At 38.2% G+C, this 27127-nt stretch overlaps 1 protein-coding gene across 3 annotated transcripts in view; it reads right to left on the bottom strand.

Annotated features, from left to right (window-relative positions):
• Window positions 1-27127, bottom strand: part of FILIP1 (filamin A interacting protein 1) — a 208258-nt gene that overhangs the window by 152299 nt on the left and 28832 nt on the right. Inside the window, exon 2 of one of the 3 annotated variants that reach the window (XM_023219261.2) lies at window positions 17441-17605. The exons of the other annotated variants lie outside the window; for them this stretch is intronic. Coding sequence (XP_023075029.1) covers window positions 17441-17443 — 3 coding nt within the window. The 5' untranslated portion in view covers window positions 17444-17605. The remainder of the gene's footprint in view (window positions 1-17440; window positions 17606-27127) is intronic. 3 annotated transcript variants of the gene reach the window in all.

Below are 27127 nucleotides of genomic sequence, written 5' to 3'. Positions count from 1 at the left end.
ATTTTAGGGGTTTAAACTTGGTAAAAACCTGTAATAATTGCATTGAGTAGATGACATAAATAAGATAGGAAAATAACTTCTGGATTTTTTTTTATGACCTTCATTTTGAAAATCCATCATGGGCTCTTTGGGCAACTTTTTGGGAATCTAACATTATTTCAGAATAAAAAGTTTTAAAAATACACTGTGGCAAAATGAAAATAAAAAGCAAATAAGCACTGAGATACAAGCTGATCTTTTAAAATGCTCAACTCCAAGAAAATAAAATTTTAAGAATCTGGAAATTTGGATTTCATCTGCCTTCTCCAACCTTCATGGCAAATCAATTAGGTTTACTGCCAAGCCTGTGATTGTATAGGCAGTGAAAGAGAAATTGCAGGTGAAGAGAATTTTCACTATGGAGGGCTTATTGAAGACATTAAACAACATTTGTAGTATTAAAAGCCATGCAACCGGTAAGAGGGAAATGCTGAGACCCATCTACAAAGTGGAATGGCAGGCAAGATTGACTTCCTGTGATCAAGAATCACATAACTCCATGAGACCACAGGTGAGGGCTCACTGGGAAATGGCCCCACCAATTTACCACTCTGTTCTTTGACTCCATGGACTTCTCTTAAGAAATGGGTGTGACAGGCCGGCAGTGGTGGCTCACACCTGTGATCGCAGCAGTTTGGGAGGCTGAGGCAGGCGATCACCTGAGGTCGGGAGTTCAAGACCAGCCTGACCAACACGGAGAAACCCCATCTCTACTAAAAATACAAAATTAGCCAGGTGTGGTGGCACATGCCTGTAATAACAGCTACTCGGGAGGCTGAGGCAGGAGAATTGCTTGAACCCCGGAAGCGGAGGTTGCAGTGAGCCGAGATGGTGCCATTGCACTCCAGCGTGGGCAACAAGAGCAACGTCTCAAAAAAAAAAAGGTATGACAGAAGAGTGACACTTCCTCTTTTTTCCCACTCTATTTCATAAATCCATGTCTACACACATGCAGGATCCCCAACCAGTGTCATTCGTGGAGTTAGCCCTCCCTGATTCCTTAACACCCTTGCAATGGATGAAGGACCAATGAGTTCTCAGAAGGGCAATCTTTTTACTATCAGAGAGGAAACAAAGAAGGGAGAAAATTGCTCAAAGTGAACCTGTAGATAGCTTTATATTTATGGTCCACAATGAAAAATCTTGGAGTGAAAGTGTAAAGTTTCTTAATTGTTTCGGGAAATGATTCCCTAACTTATTTGTCCAATTTTTAGATCAGATGAAAAATGAAGAGTATTAGAAAATTTGTAGTTAGAATTCATTCTGCTCCTGGAACATCTATTAAACAAAAATAAAGTCAATCCATAGATTTTTTTTTTTTTTAGAAATTTTATTATCCAAATTATATTACTTAATTAAAGCTCTTTTTAACATAATCAAGCCAAAACAATCAGCAGAAAGAAAAGCATATATCTGTAAATGTTTATGCCAAAAGCATTAGCATTACAAGCATGGATTAATTTTAATAGATTATCAAGGAAATAAACAATTTTAAAATGCATTTCAAAAATCTACCAATTTTTAAAAACATTTTTCTGAAAAACGTAAATATTTTGGTAACATAATCTCACATTATCTTAAGGGGAAAAAGAGATATATCCCTGACTTGTAGTGAGTCACTGGGTGGCTTACTTCACTTTTCTGTGTCTTATTTGTAAAATAATGGAATTGTACTTCATCAGAGGTTGCAAACTGGTGACCCATTGGCCATAACCAGCCTGTGGACATATCCTATTTGCCTAGCATGTTTTTAAAATTGGGAAATATCACATTCAAATTCTGATTCCTCATTTCTGTTAAACAATTATAAGATTGGCAACACTGGGTCGACATTCCCATGCAGCAACAAAAGGCATACACTGAATAGCAGCTGTCCCCCTTGGATAAGGCATGAACTCCTGGTGTTATGTTATCTGCCTGACTATTTAGGCATCTAAGTTTTTGATAAAATGGATTACCTCTAAATTTTCTTTCAGTTCTAACATTCTCATATGAGATTCAGCTGTATAGCAAAAGGGTCATTTAACCTCTCTAAGCCTCAATTTAATTTGAATGTGGAGATAATAATAATGTCTGACTGCCATTTGAGCTTTGTAGAGACAAAATGAAGTCGTGAATGGTGGCTACTCAGCACAGCACTATACATGTAGAAAGTACTTAATAAATAGAAGAAGTAACAATAAAGGCAAATAATGGTAAACACAATGACTCAAATATAATTTTATGATGTTCAATCCAATTTAACATACTACTGATTCTTCTCTTTCAAATGCAGCACTGATCCCACCAAAAAATCAGTTATTTGCCTCTAATTATCAGGTACATTTCCCTCAGTTAATACTAAACAGGTTGGGATTCTTCAATGAGATTCAGCCAATTAAAAGAAGTATTCTTTGAGTGTCTCTGGTTCTCATATTCTCCACTTCTGGTTGAACCAGCTGTCAATATTTGATTTGTTGTAAGCTTTGATCCTACTTGGTATGCTTTCTAAGTACATAGTCTACTATTGGTTATTCTTATTAAACACAAATAACCAATTTAATAGAGAGTTTGTGCTGGGCTTCTCATTGATATAAGAGCCACAAATGAGCCCATTTTGTTATAAATGTTTTTCCACAATTGTAATTATATTGATGTTCATATTGTGTAAAATAACTCATTCAATAAAGTAGTACTTTGATTTACAACATCAATAAAAGGACCTCACAGGAGTTTTTGTCATAGGTGTCCCCCACCATCATAAATTGCTTTACAGTCAGCCAATCACTTGCCACTCACCTAGCTCACTTCCTCAGACACACCCTTTATATGTTAGATTGTTGTATTAATAATGAAGCTTAAATGGACATGTTCCAGTGTGTGACTGGCACAGATTTATCCACATTTTAAAAGCTTCATTTTTAAATTAAACTAAGTTACACATACCGCTCCTGTGTATATGTATATTTGTAGAGAAAAAAATTCATAAGTTGTAGCCCAGAAATACCTTAGGACAGGTAATAAAATTTCTTTTTTTTTTTTTTTTATTATACTTTAAGTTCTAGGGTACATGTGCATAACGTGCAGGTTTGTTACATATGTATACATGTGCCATGTTGGTGTGCTGCACCCATCAACTCGTCAGCACCCATCAATTCATCATTTATATCAGGTATAACTCCCCAATGCAATCCCTCCCCCCTCCCCCCTCCCCATGATAGGCCCCAGTGTGTGATGTTCCCCTTCCCGAGTCCAAGTGAGCTCATTGTTCAGTTCCCACCTATGAGTGAGAACATGCGGTGTTTGGTTTTCTCTTCTTGTGATAGTTTGCTAAGAATGATGGTTTCCAGCTGCATCCATGTCCCTACAAAGGACGCAAACTCATCCTTTTTTATGGCTGCATAGTATTCCATGGTGTATTTGTTTGAGTTCTTTGTAGATTCTGGATATTAGCCCTTTGTCAGATGAGTAGATTGCAAAAATTTTCTCCCATTCTGTAGGTTGCCTGTTCACTCTGATGGTAGTTTCTTTTGCTGTGCAGAAGCTCTTTAGTTTAATCATATCCCATTTGTCAATTTTGGCTTTTGCTGCCGTTGCTTTTGGTGTTTTAGACATGAAGTCCTTGCCCGTGCCTATGTCCTGAATGGTACTACCTAGATTTTCTTCTAGGGTTTTTATGGTATTAGGTCTAACATTTAAGTCTCTAATCCATCTTGAATTAATCTTCGTATAAGGAGTAAGGAAAGGATCCAGTTTCAGCTTTCTACTTATGGCTAGCCAATTTTCCCAGCACCATTTATTAAATAGGGAATCCTTTCCCCATTTCTTGTTTTTGTCAGGTTTGTCAAAGATCAGATGGTTGTAGATGTGTGGCATTATTTCTGAAGGCTCCGTTCTGTTCCATTGGTCTATATCTCTGTTTTGGTACCAGTACCATGCTGTTTTGGTTACTGTAGCCTTGTAGTATAGTTTGAAGTCAGGTAGCGTGACGCCTCCGGCTTTGTCCTTTTGACTTAGGATTGTCTTGGCAATGCGGGCTCTTTTTTGGTTCTATATGAACTTTAAAGCAGTTTTTTCCAATTCGGTGAAGAAACTCATTGGTAGCTTGATGGGGATGGCATTGAATCTATAAATAACCTTGGGCAGTATAGCCATTTTCATGATATTGATTCTTCCTATCCATGAGCATGGTATGTTCTTCCATTTGTTTGTGTCCTCTTTGATTTCACTGAGCAGTGGTTTGTAGTTCTCCTTGAAGAGGTCCTTTACATCCCTTGTAAGTTGGATTCCTAGGTATTGTATTCTCTTTGAAGCAATTGTGAATGGAAGTTCATTCCTGATTTGGCTCTCTGCTTGTCTGTTACTGGTGTATAAGAATGCTTGTGATTTTTGCACATTAATTTTGTATCCTGAGACTTTGCTGAAGTTGCTTATCAGCTTAAGAAGATTTTGGGCTGAGACGATGGGGTTTTCTAAATACACAATCATGTCATCTGGAAACAGGGACAATTTGACTTCTTCTTTTCCTAACTGAATACCCTTGATTTCTTTCTCTTGCCTGATTGCCCTAGCCAGAACTTCCAACACTATGTTGAATAGGAGTGGTGAGAGAGGGCATCCCTGTCTTGTGCCAGTTTTCAAAGGGAACTTTTCCAGTTTTTGCCCATTCAGTATGATATTAGCTGTGGGTTTGTCATAAATAGCCCTTATTATTTTGAGGTACGTTCCATCAATACCGAATTTATTGAGCGTTTTTAGCATGAAGGGCTGTTGAATTTTGTCAAAAGCCTTTTCTGCATCTATTGAGATAATCATGTGGTTCTTGTCTTTGGTTCTGTTTATATGCTAGATTACGTTTATTGACTTGCGAATGTTGAACCAGCCTTGCATCCCAGGGATGAAGCCCACTTGATCATGGTGGATAAGCTTTTTGATGTGCTGCTGAATCCGGTTTGCCAGTATTTTATTGAGGATTTTTGCATCGATGTTCATCAGGGAGATTGGTCTAAAATTCTCTTTTTTTGTTGTGTCTCTGCCAGGCTTTGGTATCAGGATGATGTTGGCCTCATAAAATGAGTTAGGGAGGATTCCCTCTTTTTCTATTGATTGGAATAGTTTCAGAAGGAATGGTACCAGCTCCTCCTTGTACCTCTGGTAGAATTCAGCTGTGAATCCATCTGGTCCTGGGCTTTTTTTGGTGGGTAGGCTATTAATTGTTGCCTCAATTTCAGAGGCTGCTATTGGTCTATTCAAGGATTCAACTTCTTCCTGTTTTAGTCTTGGAAGAGTGTACGTGTCCAGGAAATTATCCATTTCTTCTAGATTTTCTAGTTGGTTTGCATAGAGGTGTTTATAGTATTCTCTGATGGTAGTTTGTATTTCTGTGGGGTCAGTGGTGATATCCCCTTTATCATTTTTTATTGCGTCTATTTGATTCCTCTCTCTTTTCTTCTTTATTAGCCTTGCTAGCGGTCTGTCAATTTTGTTGATCTTTTCAAAAAACCAACTCCTGGATTCATTGATTTTTTGGAGGGTTTTTTGTGTCTCTATCTCCTTCAGTTCTGCTCTGATCTTAGTTATTTCTTGCCTTCTGCTAGCTTTTGAATGTGTTTGCTCTTGCCTCTCTAGTTCTTTTAATTGTGATGTTAGAGTGTCAATTTTAGATCTTTCCTGCTTTCTCTTGTGGGCACTTAGTGCTATAAATTTCCCTCTACACACTGCTTTAAATGTGTCCCAGAGATTCTGGTATGTTGTATCTTTGTTCTCATTGGTTTCAGAGAACATCTTTATTTCTGCTTTCATTTCGTTATGTACCCAGTAGTCATTCAGGAGCAGGTTGTTCAGTTTCCATGTAGTTGAGCAGTTTTGATTGAGTTTCTTAGTCCTGAGTTCTAGTTTGATTGCACTGTGGTCAGAGGGACAGTTTGTTATAATTTCTGTTCTTTTACTTTGCTGAGGAGTGCTTTACTTCCAATTATGTGGTCAATTTTGGAATAAGTGTGATGTGGTGCTGAGAAGAATGTATATTCTGTTGACTTGGGGTGGAGAGTTCTATAGATGTCTATTAGGTCCGCTTGGTGCAGAGATGAGTTCAATTCCTGGATATCCTTGTTAACTTTCTGTCTCGTTGATCTGTCTAATGTTGACAGTGGAGTGTTGAAGTCTCCCATTATTATTGTATGGGAGTCTAAGTCTCTTTGTAAGTCTCTAAGGACTTGCTTTATGAATTTGGGTGCTCCTGTATTGGGTGCATACATATTTAGGATAGTTAGCTCTTCCTGTTGGATTGCTCCCTTTACCATTATGTAATGGCCTTCTTTGTCTCTTTTGATCTTTGATGGTTTAAAGTCTGTTTTATCAGAGACTAGGATTGCAACCCCTGCTTTTTTTTGTTCTCCATTTGCTTGGTAGATCTTCCTCCATCCCTTTATTTTGAGCCTATGTATGTCTCTGCATGTGAGATGGGTCTCCTGAAGACAGCAGACTGATGGGTCTTGACTCTTTATCCAGTTTGCCAGTCTGTGTCTTTTAATTGGAGCATTTAGTCCATTTACATTTAAGGTTAATATTGTTATGTGTGAACTTGATCCTGCCATTATGATATTAACTGGTTATTTTCCTCGTTAGTTGATGCAGTTTCTTCCTAGGCTCGATGGTCTTTACATTTTGGCATGTTTTTGCAATGGCTGGTACCGGTTGTTCCTTTCCATGTTTAGGGCTTCCTTCAGGGTCTCTTGTAAGGCAGGCCTGGTGGTGACAAAATCTCTAAGCATTTGCTTATCTGTAAAGAATTTTATTTCTCCTTCACTGATGAAACTTAGTTTGGCTGGATATGAAATTCTGGGTTTAAAATTCTTTTCTTTAAGAACGTTGAATATTGGCCCCCACTCTCTTCTGGCTTGTAGAGTTTCTGCCGAGAGATCTGCTGTCAGTCTGATGGGCTTCCCTTTGTGGGTAACCCGACCTTTCTCTCTGGCTGCCCTTAAGATTTTTTCCTTCATTTCAACTTCGGTGAATCTGGCAATTATGTGTCTTGGAGTTGCTCTTCTGGAGGAGTATCTTTGTGGTGTTCTCTGTATTTCCTGAATTTGAATGTTGGCCTGCCCTGCTAGGTTGGGGAAGTTCTCCCGGATGATATCCTGTAGAGTGTTTTCCAATTTGGTTCCATTTTCCCCCTCACTTTCAGGCACCCCAATCAGACGTAGATTTGGTCTTTTTTACATAATCCCATACTTCTTGCAGGCTTTGTTCATTTCTTTTTCTTCTTTTTTCTTTTGGTTTCTCTTCTCGCTTCATTTCATTCATTTGATCCTCCATCGCTGATACTCTTTCTTCCAGTTGATCGAGTCGGTTACTGAAGCTTGTGCATTTGTCACGTATTTCTCGTGTCATGGTTTTCATCTCTGTCATTTCGTTTATGACCTTCTCTGCATTAATTAGTCTAGCTGTCAATTCTTCCACTCTTTTTTCAAGATTTTTAGTTTCTTTGCGCTGGGTACGTAATTCCTCCTTTAGCTCTGAGAGGTTTGATGGACTGAAGCCTTCTTCTCTCATCTCATCAAAATCATTCCCTGACCAGCTTTGATCCATTGCTGGCAATGGGCTGTGCTCCTTTGCAGGAGGAGATGCGCTCTTATTTTTTGAATTTCCAGCTTTTCTGCCCTGCTTTTTCCCCATCTTTGTGGTTTTATCTGTCTCTGGTCTTTGATGATGGTGACGTACTGATGGGGTTTTGATATAGGTGTCCTTCCTGTTTGATAGGTTTCCTTCTGACTGTCAGGACCCTCAGCTATAGGTCTGTTGGAGATTGCTTGAGGTCCACTCCAGACCCTGTTTGCCTGGGTATCAGCAGCAGAGGTTGCAGAAGATAGAATATTGCTGAACAGCGAGTGCACCTGTCTGATTCTTGCTTTGGAAGCTTCCTCTCAGGGGTGTACTCCACCCTGTGAGGTGTGGGGTGTCAGACTGCCCCTAGTGGGGGATGTCTCCCAGTTAGGCTACTCAGGGGTCAGTGACCCACTTGAGCAGGCAGACTGCCCCTTCTCAGATCTCAACCTCCGTGTTGGGAGATCCACTACTCTCTTCAAAGCTGTCAGACAGAGTCGTTCGCGTCTGGACAGGCCTCTGCTGCTTTAGCTGAGCCCTGTCCCCAGAGGCGGAGTCTACAGAGACAGGCAGGTTTCCTTGAGCTGCTGTGAGCTCCACCCAGTTCCAGCTTCCCAGCTGCTTTAGTTACCTACTTAAGCCTCAGCGATGGCGGGCGCCCCTCCCCCAGCCTCGCTGCTGCCTTGCGGTTAGATTGCCGCAGACTGCTGTGTTAGCAAGGAGGGAGGCTCCATGGGCGTGGGACCCTCCCGGCCAGGTGTGGGATATAATCTCCGGTGTGCCGGTGTTACAGTGCAGTATTGGGATGGGAGTTACCCGATTTTCCAGGTGTTGTGTGTCTCAGTTCCCCTGGCTAGGAAAAGGGACTCCCTTCCCCCTCGCGCTTCCCAGGTGAGGCCATGCCTCGCCCTGCTTCAGCTCTCGCTGGTCGGGCTGCAGCAGCTGACCAGCACCCATTGTCCGGCACTCCCGAGTGAGATGACCCCAGTACCTCAGTTGAAAATGCAGAAATCACCGGTCTTCTGCGTCGCTCGCGCTGGGAGATGGAGACTGAAGCTGTTCCTATTCGGCCATCTTGCTCCGCCTCCGGTAATAAAATTTCAAACAATTAAAATAATTTATAATCCCCATGGAGTTTGTTTTATTGGGATTTTTACCTGTAATTGCATAAATGTTACTTATATCACCTCACAACTTGTGACTGATTAAAGAGAATTGGGCCAGTATAAAGGGTGTTCCACTGACTTTCAGTCCAGCATAAATTCGAGGCTGAGACAAGATAGAAATAGAGCTGTAGTAGGCTATGCATTCTGACTTCCACTCCTACCTCCATCCCCTCTCCTACCATCTCTGCAATAACCACTCTTCGCCAAGTGCAGCCCCTCCAACTCATACACTTCAAAGCTCTTAGGAAAATATTTTCAACACAAAAGTGGTTTTGTGTCAATTCTCTGCTCAAGACTCTTGAGTCATTTGCCAAGATTCTTTGAGCTATTCCCCAAAATAAACTTCTTACTCTTACACGACCTAAGCTTTTCAAGGTCTTTATACTTTTTTCTCGTCCTTCCCCTCAAAGTACCCTGTACTGAACCATGTCCTACTGATCTCTGTTCCCTAAACACACCACCCCTTCCCAAGGTCTCTAGAACTCTGTCTCTCTCCTACTCCCCACACTATTAATCTTATTCTTCCTCAAATCTCATTGCAAGCATTACTTTCCCATCCCTGACTTCCTTAGGAAAACTTAGCTGCTTCTTTTCTTACTCTCCTTGAACACTGGTTCACATGTAATTATGGCAGCCACCATGTTTATTTGCCTATATGTGAACTTCTTGAAAGCAGGAACCACATTTAATTATTTTTCTTTTTACTCTCAGCACCTACTACATCCTAGGACATCATAGCCAACACAGTATCTGCTAAATATTGAATAAATGAACCTGCTGAATTTCTGTAGTCTATATATTTGTAGATTCCATTCGGCAATGTCATAAGACTGTGCTTGTTAGCACTACATTAATTAACAATATATTTTTGCACCTCCTTTTTTGAACACATTTTTCCTTCTTCATTTATTCCTTTAGGACAGTCCATCTGTTTGTGCTTAATACCTATTAATAACGACAAACTATCCAATCCCGTCAACATGGTAAGATCATTATTTTGCTGAATCTTACAAATTTGAAACTTTCTTAGCATTTATAGGACATTTGTTGTAAAATTTAAAGCATCACCATATCATAGACTACTTTGAGAACTAATTTCAAAATATAAAATCAGATTTACAGAGAGAAAACTTAAGAGATCTTGATTTACAATCACCCAGTTTTCAAAACTCACAAAATTTTCATTTTCTGAAGCTATTGCTATAGTTAGATTCTCCTTAAGAATTTATATTTATTAGAACATATTTATTCTTAGAAACAAATCCTCCAGTTGTTCCATTTACCATTCAAATCTTCCTCTTCATAGCTAATGGCAGATACTATGCTAACTACTATGGAGTAGCGTTTGCAGCTGCAATCACTATAAAATATTACAAACTCCTATACTAAACAAGGCAAAGCCCAAATTCTCTAGAGTGACATATCTGTTTCTGATTATAGTAACTGAATGCTGTGGATGTAACCACTATCCATCTCAGTAAAATCTCCCTCTTGCATGTTTAGCCTAGAATTTAAATGAGCTAACCTATGTTTCACAGCCATTCACAGAGAAGATTGTGCCTCTTCAGAATGGCATGCTTCCTGTGAAAGTGCTATGCACCTCAGTGGTCTCAAATCCATGGTGGCTTCTTTAGTGGTAAACATTTCATTTACCTGGGTTCACACTCCTTGACTTTCACTTGGACAAACCTGAAAGTTCAAGGAAGCTAGAACTGCCAACTTTCGCATAGTTTCTAGCCGCAACCATCAGTCTCTCCCTGGCAATGAAAGGAGACTAAACCTTGGTTTGCCCCAGTTCACCTGGGAAGATGATGACTCTTTCATTGCATCTGAGCCAAGGATGACGTTCTCCAGCAAATGTAAACCGGGTGCACAACGTTCCAACAGTTCTATAATTTGGGGGGTTGGATTCTTTACACACAATGTGGCACATTTCCTGAGCTGACTAATTGAGCCAGTTGCTTCTAAAAAGCTAATGCCAAGAGTCTGCCCAATCATTTAAAACACCTTCCCTTTTTGTTTTTTTAAATAGTCCATGTTCATTTCCTTGGTTAACATTGGTGTCATATCAAATGAAGTCACTGAACCTTAGGGAGGAGATAACTTGCCTCCAAAAAAGTAGCATATTATTCAGAGGAGACGTTTAGTCAAAACCAAAAAAGAAACGATTAAGGCATAAGCATGGTATGAACAACTCTACAAACTTCTGTCATATTAAAAACCTTTACATATTTTTAGCTAAAACAAGGTTTAAGTGCAAGTAGGGAAAAAAGAAAGAAAATGGTTATAAACATAGAAAAGTAGAATTTTAGATTTCTTTAAAGAGTTATTTTTTCCCCTGCAAACAAACACTGGTAATAAAACTTAGAATTTAATTCCCTGAAAATCAGGTGCAATATACATTTATCTTCTTCCTTCGTTTTTAATTGGCAGGAAGCATTTTCAATGAAAACTCTAGTTCACCAAACACTAGCTTGAGCCAAGAATTGCATTTTCAAATTTCAAAAGACCTTTGGATGAGGTCAAGGTCTCCTAAAGAGAATGTGCAGGGAGCCCTGGGATTCTACTTGAAGACCATTTGAAGATAAGAGGATAACAATGTTCTTCATCCCTGGGTTTGTAGTCCTGTGCTTTACCTTAACAAGCTGAGATGATTTAAAATATTCATAGCACAGAAAGATAGATGGAGGCTAGTTGTCTAGGGAATAAAGAATAGTGAATTTTGAAAGCTAATGTTAAGGACTGAAAGATACTGAAGTTATTTTTGCATTTCAGGTGTACGGGATTTTGATCAAGGATACTTTGGAAAGATCTTTTTTTTTTTTTTTTTAACTGTGGCTCCAGACCTTTCCAGTGTGCCCTTAGCTAAATATCCAGGTGAGGCTACATGTATTAAATCTTCATCTCAAAAACAAACTGTATTTAAAAACCTAAATGCACCCAGAGGTAGTCACAAATACAAATCAGACCTCTTTTCCCATTCTTTGAAGATTGAGCCCTTGAAGAAATCAAACCAGGTACCAATATACAAGAAAGAGAATTTCTTCAGGATTCTTCATTAGCACTTTTCAAACAGAAAAAAATAAAAATATTTGTAATATCACATTATTTTATAGGGAGCTGTTCCCTACATATAGAATAATACCTCCCACATAGATGAGGAAAAAAGTCTTTGTAATTTTGCTTCAAAGATAGCACACCAGACACTAAATAAGTTTGAAATTTCTGTTTACATTTGAATATTCAAATTTATTAAATTTACTTTAATCTGGTGGTAAACACATAGCGTGGATTTTGTCATGCCTTCCTCCTAGATCACTAATTAGTTGTGGTATCCTTTGACTGCTGAGCCTGAATTCATTCTCAGAAGCCTTCTCAATACATCACTGGAACAGTCTCTACTAATAGGTGAGAGTTCCTATTTACAAGGATATGTATTTAGCATTTCTGATCTCAATTCTTTTAAAATGAAACATGATTAATTATTATGTGCTACTACTGTATAAATAAGATAGCAAATATATCCCTTTAAAGATAAATGCCTTACAAAGACTTCATATCCAGGAACCCAAAAGCAAATGCAACAAAAACAAAGATAAATAGATTGGACTCAATTGAATTGAAAAGCTTCTGCACAGCAAAGGAAATAATCAGCAGACTAAACACACAACCCAAAGACTAGAAGACAATCTTTGCAATCTATGCATCTGACAAAGAACTAATATGCAGAATCTACAAGGAATATAAACAAAACACCAAACAATCCCATCAAAAAGTGGGCTAAGAAAAGACAATTCTCAAAAGAAGACACACAAATGGCCAACAAACATATGAAAAAAATCCTTAACATCACTAATGATCAGGGAAATGTAAATCAGAATCACAGTGTGATACCACCTTACTCCAGCAAGAATGGTCATAATAAAAAAAAATAGAGTTGGTGTGAATGTGGTGGGATACACTATTGGTGGGAGTGCAAACTAGTACAACCACTATGGAAAATAATGTGGAGATTCCTTAAAGAACTAAAAGTAGAACTACCATTTGATTCAGTAATTCCACTACTGGGTATCTACCCAGAGGAAAATATGGTATTATACGAAAAAGATACTCGCACATGCATGTTTATAGCAGCACAATTCGCAATTGCAAAAATATGGAACCAGCCCAAATGTCCAGCAATCAACAAGCAGATAAAGAAATTGTGGTATATATGCACCATGGAATACTACTCAGTCATAAAAAGGAATGAAATAATGGCATTTGCAGCAACCTGGATGGATTTGGAGACCATTATTCTAAGTGAAGTAACTCAGGAATGGAAAACCAAACTTCATATGTTCTCTCATAAGTGAGAGTTAAGCTATGAAGACGCAAAGGCATAAGAATGATACAATGGACTTTGGGGACTTAGGGGAAAGGATGGGAGGGGAATGAGAGAGAAAAGACTGCATATTGGGTACAGTGTACACTGCTCAGGTGATGGGTGCACCAAAATCTCGGAAATCACCACTGAAGAACTTATTCATGTAACCAAATACCAACTGTTCCCCAAAAACCTATTGAAGTTTAAAAAAGAAAAAAAGATATATGCCTTAGCTGGGCATGCGCCTGTAATCCCAGCTACTCAGGGGTTGAAGCAGGAGAATACCTTGAGCCCAGGAGTTCAAGACCAGCCTGGGAAACAGCAAGACCCCATCTGTATTTTTTTTAATGCCTAGGTAGCCTGGCTAAACACAAAATCGATTAAACTTGAAAAAGAGTAGGACATTGAAGGAAATGCATTTAAAAACTAATGATATTTATTTGACTGCTATGGCAAAAATCCTGAGACATTTACTCCCAGCTTAACTATCTTAAAGTCTGAGTATTTAAAGTATGAGTGTTTATGACTCATTGAAAATAATCAGTGGAATCTGCAATTGCACTCAGAGTAATATGATAACCAGTTAGAAAGTATTACTTCAGGTTAAAATACACATAACTCTGAATACTATGTTGATATATCTGATTATTTTATTTTAAAAAATTCTTTTTTTAGAGACAGCATCTCACTCTGTCACCCAGACTGGAGTGCGGTGATGCAATCATGGCTTACCCCCATGCAGCTTTTAAACTCCTGGGCTCAAGTGATACTCCCATCTCAGCTTCCTGAGTAGGTAGAACTACAGGTGCACACCACTGTGCCTGACTACTTAAAAACATTTTTTTTTTTTTTTTGTTAGAGATGGCAGAGCCAAGGAAGTGGCCTGGCAGGTGGAGGGATCTTGCTGTGTTGTCCAAACTGGTCTTGAACTCCTGGCCTGAAGTGATCCTCTCACCATTGCCTGTCAAAGTGTTGGGATTACAGGCATGAGCCACCATGCCCAGGCTAAACTAATTCTTGATTTCAAGAGATGTTCTATAAATATTCTGTAATTGTTTAATAAGAATACCAATGAATTCTTTTAGAATAATCAGAGGTCAAGTGAAGTGCCTCACACCTGTAATTCCAATATTTTGGGAGGCCAAGACAAGAGGATTACTTGAGGCCAGAAGTTTGAGACCAGCCTGGGCAATAAAGCAAGACCACATCTCTATTTAAAAAATCAAAAAATTAGCTGGATTTGGTGGTATGTGCCTGTAGTCTCAGCTACTGAGGAGGCTGGAATGAGAGGATTGCTTGAGCCCAGGAGTTTCAGGCTGCAGTGCAATTATGCCACTGCACTCCAGCCTGGGGGACAGCAATAAGAACTTCTCTCTTAAAAAAGAAAGAAAGAAAAAAAAAAAAGAGTGGCCGCACACGGTGGTTCATGCCTGTAATCTTAGCACTTTGGGAGGCTGAGGCGGGCAGATCATCTGAGGTTGGGAGTTCGAGACCAGCCTGACCAACATGGAGAAACCATGTCTCTACTAAAAATACAAAACTAGCCGGGCATGGTGGTGCATGCCAGTAATCCCAGCTACTCAGGGAGCTGAGGCAGGAGAATCGCTTGAACCTAGGAGGCAGAGGTTGCAGTGAGCCGAGATGGCACCAGTGCATGCCAGCCCGAGCAACAAGAACGAAACTCCATCTCAAAAAAATTAGTTTATAAAAGTACTGTAATCAATTTATACTTTGGAGGAAATATAAGTTCAAATGCTAGTGGACTTCTCATTTCACATTGGGGCAGCAGGGATAAGGATTGGGTGTCAGGGAGTGAGAGGAAACCACGTTTCACAACAATTTCAAAAAGCAAGCCATTGACTTGCCATGATGTTTAGATTGAGGAACTGCTTTGATATGTTGATCTGTATAAATGGTATAAACAAAATTCAAAGGCAAACTACAAAATAGAAACATTATTTATAAATATTATATATAAATATGTAAATATATAATACATATTATATGTATATGTAACTTGTATTAATGATTAATACATATTTGTCATTAATATAATCAAAATATCAATAATTAATTATAATAGAAATAGAACTCATAAATCAATATAAAACACTAATATATAGAAAAATAGGCAAAAGGCAACAACACGTGATTCCCAAAGAAGATAAACACATTTCCACTCTAACATGAAAATATATTTAACCTTATACATATATCAAAGTGCATTTAGAAAAATTAGTGACATTTATGGCAAAATAACAATAAAATATCATTTAAAAAGAGTTACAAAAGCCAGGCACAGTGGCCTGTTATCCCAGCACTTTGGGAGGTCAAGGCAGTCTGATCACTTGAGGTCAGGAGTTTGCGACCAGCCTAGCCAATATGGTGAAATCCCGTCTCTACTAAAAATACAAAAGTTAGCCAGATGTAGTAGCTTGCACCTGCAGTCCCAGCTACTCAAGAGGGTGAGGCAAGAGAATCGCTTGAACCCAGGAAGTGGAGATTGCAGTGAGCCAAGATTGAGCCATTGCACTCCAGCCTGGGTGTCACAGCGAGATTCTGTCTCAAAAAAAAAAAAAAGAAATTACAAAACTAAATGCTGGTAAACTTATGGTGAGATAAGCACTCTTATACACAACTAACAGAAATATCAATTAATGTGAGGTAGCATGTAAAAAAAAATTCCACTTTTTCTTCCTGTTAAATAATTTGACAAGTTGTATAAAGAGGTTAAAAAGTAGACATTCGTTTGGATCCAACAATTCCAACTTCTGGGACTTTATCCTTAAGTTATTATCAAAGATGCAACCAGGAATTTATTGACAAGGATTTTTACCAAAGTTTTAATAATATTATTGAATTCCAAATTCCACAACATTGGAAACAACTTAGATGACCCATAATGAGGGAGTTATCAAATAAGTTATGGTTTATTCACATTATAGGAAATTACACAGAAAATAAGAATTAGATATAAAACTATTTCTTAGGCATAATACTAATCTTGTGACTATAGTATTTAAGTGATTCAGAAGGACAAAATATGAAAAAATATATGAAACTACTCAGCAGTTGTTTTGGGTGGTGAAATTCTGTATGATTTTTTTTCTTTATGCTTATTTTTTCCTAAGCAGTCTATAGTGAAGATGTATTCCTTTTGCATTAAAATTTATTTTTAAAAAGTAAGGTATTACATCATTTAACATGAAGGTGTCACATTTTGATGAGAGAAAAAGCCAGATGGAAGAATAAAAGGAATGATCAAGAACCTTGATAACTGAAACCCTAGTCCCCATTGATAGGTGTTTTGTACTATGAAGTGTTCGCTGTAATTTCCAGCAGGGCAAGGGACTGCAGATGACACAGCAGACTCACCATCAGGCCCAAGCCAAGATTAGTACATCTTGGATTACCCTAAACTGGTCATCTTGGATTACCCCGTACAGAGTTGTAAAGCTGTTGTCTTTTTCTCCTGTCTTTCTCCCCTTTGCTTTGCTTCTTTAGTCATCTTACCCAAAGGCCCATCTTCTCCATGAAATTTATTTCCACCTGTACCCACTGCAACTTCTATGCCCCTAGAAAACTACAATATGTATTGTCTAGACCTCTCCATTGGCACTGAAATATATTGTTCTGTTTTGGGAGTTAATTGAGATTTTGATGCTTCAACTAGATTTTTAAGCTCCACTAAGGCAGGGATAATATTGAAAATTCTTTTGTAACCCTATATAGTCATTCAATAAATATCTATTGTGCACATAGTATGTGTTAGACAACTGTTTGAAGTGTTAGAGATTACACAGGTGAAAATTTTATACGAGAGGGAGAAAGGCTGGGAATAGTGGCTCACACCTGTAATCCCAGCAATTTGGGAGGCTGAGGTGGGAGGATTGCTTGAGGCCAGAAGTTTGAAACCAGCCTGGGCAACATAGCAAGACCCCATCTCTACAAAAAATTTAAAAAGTTAGCCTAGCTTGGTGTTACGCTCCTCTAGTCCTAGCTATCTGGAGGCTGGTGCACGTGGATCACTTGAGTGCAGGGGTTCAAGGTCACAGTGAACTATGATCAGGCCAGAGCACTCCAGCCTGGGTGAAAGAGAGAAAGAGAGAAAAAAAAAATCTCTGTCCTTAAAAGCTTCAAATCTAGTGGCAAAGCCTGGTACTTGGGGCCATGTCATGTGATGCAAATATACAGTAAGTCATAACAATGGTGGTGACAGTAATGAAGACAGAAACAATGACAAAGAACTCTATATTAGTTTTCTATTGCTGCCATGACAAATTACCATAAATTTCAAGGCTTAAAACAACATCCATTTATTATCTCACAGTTTCTGCAGATCAGAAGTCCAGGTACAGTGTGGCTTAGTTGGTTCTTTTGCTTAGAGTCTCTCAATGATAAAATCAAGGTGTTTCAGGGATGTGTTCTTTACTGGAGGCCTGCGAAGAACCTGTCTCCAAGATCATTCAGGTTGTTAGCAGGATTGTGGTCCTTACAGCTGTAGGACTGAAGTCTCTACTTTTTTATGGATGTCAGCGGAGAGGCCTTTACTTCCTAAAATTCTCTCTTTGATCCTCATATTAGAACCCTACATCTCACTACCAGCAATAGTGCATTGAGTCCTTTTCATGCTTGGAATCTCTCTGACTTTCCCTTTTGCAGCATCTCTCTTCCCTCTAGCTGGATGAAATGCTCTGCTTTTAAAGATGCATGGGATTAGATTGGGCCCACTTGGATGATTCAAAATAATCTCCTCATCTTGAGGTCCATAACCCTAGTCACATCTGCAAAGTCTCTTTTGCCGTGTAATATTCATAGGAGTCAGAGATTAAGGTGTGGACATCTTCAGGGGAGCTATTCTGCCAACTACAAACAGTAACAACAAAGAATAACTAAATGGAATACTGCTAACCAAAATTATGGATTAAAGAAATTTAATTAGAGTCCATGAAGTCCCATGTCTTTTCTTATGATGAGAAACATTTCTACAATAGGCCTGATTTCCTGATGACTAAATCTAGAACATATTGACAATCTTTTGCTTGTCAATGTTTTTAATTAGCAGAAACCAATTTTAGCCATAGTTGAGTTTTCTCCTAATTACTCATTTCATTTTTGTTGGATCAACTAATTTATTCTCATCTTTGTCCTAACATCAGTCAGACATTGAGGAACCAAGGAACAAGAAATGTTTGTTTTGAGGCAGCAGGGGAAAAAAAAGAAGAGCCGTGCATTACCTCATAACACCCAAAATTATGTAACTTCTCCACAGGATAAGATCCGATCCTACAGTAAATAGAAAGGGTACCTAGGAGGTGGGAGCATTAGAAAGAAAGCTGTCTGGCCTTTTTGGTGATGGAAAGAACAGAGTGGTCAAGGACTAATCCTGTGGCACCACAAACAGACTTTCAAGAGATTGGGGGGGTGGGGGGACAATGCCAAATTCATATGACAGACATCTCTTTTAATGCTTGTACAGTGCCACTTATTCATCTGAAGCAGCAAAAGGAAATGCTTTCAACCCGGATCCCAGACAGAGAAAGGAGCCCAGGTTTAAAAGCTCCTTCCTGCCAAGGACAGAGTGCCACTCAACTCCATCTTTGCCCATAAGGTGAATCAGTTGCCCAGGCCCTTTGATGACATCACAACTTGAAGGACAAAAAAATAAAATAAAATTGTGAGCGTTTTTTTCATGGCATGAAATGTATCCAAAGCTCATTTTTATTGAGATGTCCAAACATCACTGCTAGTTGGGAAGAAAAATAACTAAAGAAGAAAAATTTTTAATGAAATTGATACTGGATTTTTGGGACAACCAAATTAGAAAATGCAGGCAAAGTGCTTTGTAAATTGTGGGGGGGAATTTTTTAAAGGTGATTGCTATTACTATTCTCAATTCCAACTCCTTTCTCTCACCATTGAGATAACTGACCCCAATCAACCCCAGAACAGCTTGACTTCCTCAAGGTCATGCCATTCCCTTGTTCAAATAACCTTCCAGGACTCTCCATTGCCCATCAGAAAAAGTTTTACCTCTTAGACCTTCCATTCAAGGCTTTCTTATCTTGATACATTTACCTTTCAAATCAAATCACCAGTGAATTACTGAACAGCTACTAAGGTCAAGATACTATTAGGCTGCTACGGGCATGGGCGGAGTCACAAAATACGATCTGTTTCTTAAAGTACTTTACAATCCTACTGTTTCCCGTATGAACAATAACTATATAGTTAAACTCATCTGCTTACTCTACCCCAGACTTACTCTCAACTTTTATACCTTGACATCTTTATTTATGCTTTTCCCCTCACCTAAAATGCTCTCCAAAAAAACTATTTCTTTCTTGCAAAATAACACATATCCTCCCAGGCCCTGCTCAAGTGATATCTCTTCTAAGTCTTCCCCTACACTAAGAGGCTAGTGGTTCTCAACCAGAGAGAATTTCCTCCCCAGGGAACATTTGACAACGTCTGGAAACATTTTTGGTTGCCACAAAGGGGTTGAGGGTACTACTGGCATGTATGAGCAAAAGCCAGAGGTTCTGCTAAACATTTTACCATGCATAGGACAGCCCCCAGCCCCAACAACAAAGATTTATCCAGCCCAAAATGCCAATAATGCTAAGATTGAGAAAGAAGCAGTATCTCCTCTCAACTCCTAGAACGCCAAATATGTAAACAATCTTTTGGCATCTAGCATATGTTGTAACATATATTTATTTGTCACATTTAGCAAATAAATGTACAGGACACTCAGTTAAGTTGGAATCTCAGATAAAGAACAAGTAAGTTTTCAGTATAAGTGTGTTCCATTTAATATTTTACATGCACTTATACAAAAAAGTATTCTTTTTTTTTTTTTTTTTTTTTTTTGAGATGGAGTCTCGCTCTGTCGCCAGGCTGCAGTGCAGTGGCACAACCTCAGCTCATCGCAACCTCCCCCTCCTGGGTTCAAGTGATTCTCCTGCCTCAGCATCCCGAGTAGCTGGGATTATGCCACCATGCCCAGCTAATGTTTATATTTTTAGTAGAGACAAGGTTTCACCATGTTGGCCAGGATGGTCTCAATCTCTTGACCGCCTCGGCCTCCCAGAGTGCTGGGATTACAGGTGCGAGCCACCATGCCTGACCCAAAAGTATTCTTTCTTTATCCAGTATTCTCTTTGTTACTTTTTCTTATCTGCATGTATTATTTTCCTAAATGATATGGAAGTTTGTAAAAGACAGGAAAAATTTTATGCTGTTCAGCCTTCTTTCAGCATTTAATTCATACCTGTGGAAAGCACTTGAAAAAATCTTTATCAATAACAATGATAAAATATTTTTTATATCCTTTAGTATCTATGAGCACTGTAGGCTTACAGTTATTACTTCCATATTTTACAAGTTTCAACATCCTCACGACTCCCTCATCCTTATGTTGAGTCTTCAAGCCCCACACTATCATGAAGACAACAAGTAAGAGTGGAAATTAAAAAATGCCAGATCCTAAATTGGTCAGATGAGTCTGGCTCAAATTGAAAATGCAGTGTGTTGAGTTTGGCACAACACAAAGACATGTACCTAAAGCTCTGTTTCATTTGATTATCCATTTCTCTACATGTACACTTCTTCATAGAACTGCCCTTTATACATAACTGCTCAAGAGTTTAGGGTAGAAAGGAGGAGTGAATTACCTGTGGCAAACCCTCTTTCTGTTATGACTGATGTGGGGTAAAATGTCCTAAAATCAGGCCAGGGTTAGAAACTCAAAATCCGTAGGCACTGAAAAGATTATCCTTCACCCCACTTTCATATGGAATTCAAAATAAGTTCCACAAAGTTAGAACTTCTCCCATAGTGTCTACTACACTGATGCTTTTTAAAAAATCTAATTCTTTCAAACAAAGTCTCCCTTTCTCTCTTTCTCTAGTTTTTGTTTTATCAATGCCCTAAGCACATGTTTAAGCCTTCTCAGAGAGAAATCAGCAGTAGCTAAAAGGAATGGTCATTGTCTGACATCCCTATCCTAACAATGTTGAAAAATACTCTTTTTTAGAATAGATATATCTATGAATACAAAATTAATCAATCAGGAACATTTCCAAAAATCTGATCTAATGGAAGTCTGGTCTACCCCTTTAATTATTCTAATACAGAAAACTCCAAGGAGAACAAAACCATATATTTTTAAAAAATCTTTTGCTTAGAACGTTGGTTTTTCAATGGAGTGGAGGAGAGAGCAATTTTGCGCCACCTCACCCACCACCTCACCCACCCCACCAATAAGGTTACCAGATTTAGCAAATTAATCATCAGAGTGCTCAATTAAATCTGAATTTCAGACAAAAAACAAGTACGTTTTTAGTATAAATATGTCCAATTAAATATAATAAAATGATTCATTCTTTATCTGACATACAAATTTAACTGGGTATCTTGTATTTTATCTTTCAGTGTCTCTCCAGGGGACATTTGGCAACAGCTAGAGACATTTGGGGATGTCAAAACTAGGAAGGACGCTACTGCATCAGGTGGGTAGAGACCAGGAATGCTGTTAAATATTGTACGATGCCTACAACAGCACATCACAACAAAGAATATTCAGTCAAAAATATCAATAATGTTGAAATTGAGAAATCTTTATCTAGAATGACCTTTGAGAACATCTATTCTTTCTTCTTCTTTTTATCAGAAAAGAACAGAAGGTCTAGAGGAGTTAAAGTGGTTTGCTCTAAGCCTCACAGCTAATTAATTTCAAAGTTGGTCAACTTGGAGGCAAACCAAGAAAACTGGTTCCATTTCTGTGTGGCTCAGAAATGTTGCCTACTAAAGCAGATATACTTAAGCTACCCAAGAGTGGATTCCTTCAGACTTCTCCAATAGAAAACATCAGTCAAACCCCTGGGTGGTCTCCGGCTGGGAGGAAGAGGAGGAATAGGGATAAAATTTTTGCTCAAATATTTTTCCAAATATTTTCCCCACCCCAAATTTTATTTATAGGCAAGGAAGCAAGGAAAGAGTGAAAACGCTGGCTTGGAATGAATTCTGATCATGTCTACTCTCTCCTACTCCCACTTTTTCTTGGAGCTACAAAGATAAATTGTTTGAGTCTTTAGGAGAGCCTAACTCCTTATTCAAGTGTTTCCTTGCTCCTGTGTATGGAAAAATTGCTTAAATAAAAACTACCCAAAAGAAAAAAAACCACCCAAAGAAGTTATTAAGTATTACAAAAGAAAAATGAAGGCATTGATGAAACCTACTAGAGATTATTTGGGGGACAGCCAAATGTCAGAGGCCTGTGAAATAACATGAAGTGGTGTACTGAAAATGTATTCATACGTCAATTCTTGCCACATAAGGTTTGCCTGGAGGCCCCAAAGCAAGCAACATGGCTCATCTAAGTAAAGAGCCAGCCAAGATAATCTAATGACCTAAGAATCTAATGACACTATACACTGTCTCTGATCCTGCTTGGTTTTATTTTAACAGACCGATTTTTATTGCTTCTTTTCTGTGAGTGTCTGCAATGATTCCCTGCCACTGCTTACTGAAATATTTTCTTAAAATTATGAGTTGAGTTTTTTAAAATGCAGTTTTAAAAATATTCATTCAGCATGTTATTAATTACTAGTATGAATTGTTGGCAGGATTGTACTAAAGGGAAGTAATTGCTTTAACCACACTATCTATCTAAGGAGTACTCATCCTATTAAAAGAATTTTCATATGAAACATAAAAATGAATTTAGAAAAGGGCATATCCTATTGAAGATATTGGAAAAGAGTTTCCTCCTTCCTTCTCAGTCCCTTCAGCCCTGTCATCCGATCATTACAAAACTTTCAAAAGAAATGTCTTTTCCATTTACATTGCCTTTACCAGACCTGGCACAACTAAGGTCTGAATCTATTGCTTTTTAATATCCTCTTGAAACATCCACGCTGCCATTGTTACTTATATTAACATCTACATTCCCTTTTAGACACATAATTTTCTTGTTACTTTTTGATCCACTGATTTAACAGGGATGCACTTCAATAGCAGTCTTTCCAATTGTCAAATATATTTCCTGTCTCTTGATATTTAGGTTACCCACACACTTTGCATTCCCAAGAGAATTAGAAGATAATTTTCAGAATTTTGAAGTCATTTCTCTGTTTCCTGGGAGCCAATTTCTCAAATATTTACATTAATCTCTTCGAGGGCCTTAAATAATTATAAGTAATTCAAATCAAACATTATTTTGAGAAGGGAAATGCTACTGACTCCTGCTCTAATTTTCATTTTATTTGGGAAAGCACTTAGACTCCAACAGAGCCAATAAAGATAATGGTGATCCTATGATTAGGAGGCCCAAAATTCCCTCTGCCATTAGCTCTTCACCTAAAAGACAACAAAAAATCTCCTCAGCCCAGTCAGTTGGAGCATGTTTAAGGATTCTTTAGTTGGAATTCCTTCAGGAATTTAGTGTGGTCTCCACAACTGCAACCTTCTTCAGGAAGTGTGAGGCATGATCAAGCTAACTAGAACCCTCAAAGTATTTTTGCTAAGTCTCAGCAAATATATGAAGACTAAAAAGGGATAAAGATTCTCTCCCTAGAATTTAGTAGCACTCTGAAGAGAAAGTCCTTTCTGCCATTCTAAAGGTATTCAGCTCTTAATACATCTTTCTGATGACTTACAGTTATTTTATGCATATTAACATATTTTTTTAAAGAATCTAAATATTATTTGGGGAAAAATCTATTACATCCTAAAGTAGAAAGCTAAATTTTTACAGGAGTAATATCAGGTATTGAATCATTTCTGTAGTTGAGAATTTGGGATCAATAAATTATTTATAAAATAAATAAATAATAAATAATAAATAATACATTTATAAAATAAATAAATTATTTTACAAAGCAGAAATCTAGGAATTTCAGCCATCTTAGAGTGAAATAACTGTCAGAATTACTAATAATAATTTTCATTTTCTTCTGAGGCTTGATTTAATACTGAGGTGAAAAGTTCCCCTTTTGGAAATGGTAATTTAGCCTCTATTTCTGAGATTCTAATGTGAGCCCTAGTCCTCATTATAGGTTTTTGTGCATCTCTTCAGAAGATAACCAAGACAATATGTGCTTTCTGAGCGTTACAAAAAAATGTGTTGAGTCAGAATACTTGTTAGCTTTGTTTTTTTCTGGCTTTGATTGGACATGATTTGCTTATAAGAGAGATAAGACATGCTGATAAAAATAGGACTGGCCCAAACAAGCTGATTTGTGACAAAATGTTTAGTACTTTCAAATTTTTCTGTAGCTAACATATTGGGTACATAATTCAAGCAGGATTTACTGTTTACTGTAATAACCCCACATGACCTCCCTCTCTATCTGACCTTTCACTTTTGTACTTATCAAATCGATTTGAAGGAAATCAAGTTCCTCTTACTCTCTGAATCTGGTCTATAAAAAAACCTCAGCCCACAAAAACTGTGATAATAACAATACAAGCAGCCCTACTGTGTGCTAGGCATTGCTCTATCATCTTGCATAATCATCCGACCCACTCTATAAAATGTACATTATTCTCATTTTTACAAATAAGGAATCCAAGGCAGAGAGAAGTTAAGTACTTGTTAAATATTGCTCTGCTAAAATTTGAGCCCAAGCAATTTGGGATCCAGAGTCTATTCTTTAACTGCCTCTCATGACACCATAGAAGATAATTTATTGGCTTGGGCATAGAATGTTTCCTTTGCCTAAAATTATGTTCACGTATATATTTTTAATGTGGTCATATGGATTTTTTCAGTCAATGTAATATTTTGAATATTTTTCTAAGTTTTCATAAGAAAAAAACAAAGTCCATTGTTCTCAAAGCACAGAACCAACTGAGAAGCTTGTCCTGATTTGTAACATAATTTCCCTCAGGAAACCTGCAGTTTGAGACCTACAGTGTTAGTAGGAGAATCATCCCTGGATTTGAGGGACATACAGCAATTATTTGATTTCTTTAGACCCATTTTATTCTCTCATTTGCAAAATGAAGGTAATAAATTAGGTTATCTCCAGATTCACTGCATGAAGTTGCCTGGACATACACATTAGAAAGCAAACATTTGAGAATTCTTACTGAGCACCGCTTGAACAAGGGCAAAGTGTGTGCATGCAACACAGGAGATTAGCAGAAGAGAGGATGGGGTGTGCATGCTCAGAGGGGCAACAGGAAGGATTTTCTCAAAGGTTCCTACACAACTTTCAAGCGAGGATAGGTCCTCACTTGAAAAGTGAGGCATGAAAAGCAAAGGCATGGCTACCCCAGGCCATCCAGACGTAGGCCACGCTTGCTCACAGTGCCCTTCTTCAGCAGTGTGTCTTCACCTCTCTTCCCACACCCTTCAGTCTCCTTTTCATGCCCCATTTTTATTTCCACACTTCTTACCACCTCTCTTTCTCCCCCTACCAACTATGAAGCCCACATGGACTTGCCTTTTCTAAGTATCTCATCTCCTTAGGGCCCAGCTCCAGATAGATCACAGAGGTGGGATTTTAAATATTTAACAACTAATCAGAATGGATGTCAGCTATAGTGCTGAAGTGAGTTTCTGAGGATGCCAGCTATAGTACTGAAGTGACTTTGAGGCCCTCTGAGGCACCAAGCTTGACCCCTTTGTCTTCTGGATTGTGAGGATGCCCAGAGAATTCCAGGGGAGAGGTTGCACAGCTGGAATGGCAGGGTCACTGGCTGGACAGAAGAGACACTGACCCAATCAGGGGGGATAACAGCTGTAAAGAACTAGTTTGCCCATCCTGATGTGTACCACCTTAATATAAATCTTGCTGATAATCAAAAATAATTACAAATAAGGTTAAATCTTATTAAATCTTACAAATTAAACCTCGTGTGTGTGTGTGTGTGTGTGTGTGTATATAGATAGATAGATAAGTATTGCTATAGCTGTGTACAGCAGCTGCTTCAACAAATTTCTTTCCTTCCTCTCTCTAAACTCTAGAAAATTCTCTCTCAAACTCAAGCCAAGCCCACTGCCCAGTGTGTGTTTACTCTCCTGTAACCCATTGCTTTCTGGGGGTGCAGAGAAGCTGCCCCCATCCCTTTACTCATTCCAAAGAAACCACTTTTCTACCATCTCCACTTCTCCACTACCCCTCTCATAATCACAGTGGCCCAAGAGCAGTTAAGTGGAGGTAGGAAAGTCTGGGATAGGGGAATGGGAAGAGGGATCAAAGACTGTAGTTACTCGGATGTTTATTTTTCAGTCACATAACTTCATCTATACCTGAAGTCTTCACAGTGGCCACAGAATAGAAAATGAGCACAATATATGCAAGAAATGTGAAGATGATACATTTGGCTCTTGGTAGAGAGTAAACAGATTAGCAAGAAAGGACATATCTGCGAGCAAAGGGCCAAAGAGTCTGCATTTAGTTCCATGTTCTGGCATACGTGTGAATCTTAGAATTGCTGCTCTCAGGGTACAAAGTGAAGCCCACTATTGTGCCCCACACCCCGTTTCTCTAACTTATAATCTCATGGAAAGAAAAAATTTCATATATTCAACATAAATTTTTTTTCCATTTAGCATTTAATATACAGAATAAGGAACCAAGCCATTGAATTATCTTGTTCTATTATAACCTAATTGGTTACTGTGTTTGTGTGTAGTGGCCGTAAAACTAAAGAGACAGAAAAATAACTAGCTAATTATGCTTAAGTATAAACATAGCAAAATATCTTTTCTTTTACATAAATATCCAGTTTTGGATTACTCAATTAAGAAAGCAAATCAGCTGAAAATAAACAGACTGAATGAGTTTCCTATGTTAACTCACATGATTCCTCTGAGACTTCCAAAACAGTTTTCTGGATATCATAAAATAAGGGTTCTTTGCACAGCATGGATCACTAGAATATATTTGACCTAGAAAACAGCCAGAGTCTTAACAAGAGAAAAATATAGTAAACACATTATGAAAGCAATGAAGTTAAA

The sequence above is a fragment of the Piliocolobus tephrosceles genome, chromosome 5, assembly GCF_002776525.5.
Source record: "Piliocolobus tephrosceles isolate RC106 chromosome 5, ASM277652v3, whole genome shotgun sequence".
Classification (NCBI taxonomy): domain Eukaryota; kingdom Metazoa; phylum Chordata; class Mammalia; order Primates; family Cercopithecidae; genus Piliocolobus; species Piliocolobus tephrosceles.
The sequence above is the reverse complement of the archived record's forward strand: the minus strand, read 5'-3'. Positions and strand labels throughout refer to the sequence as shown.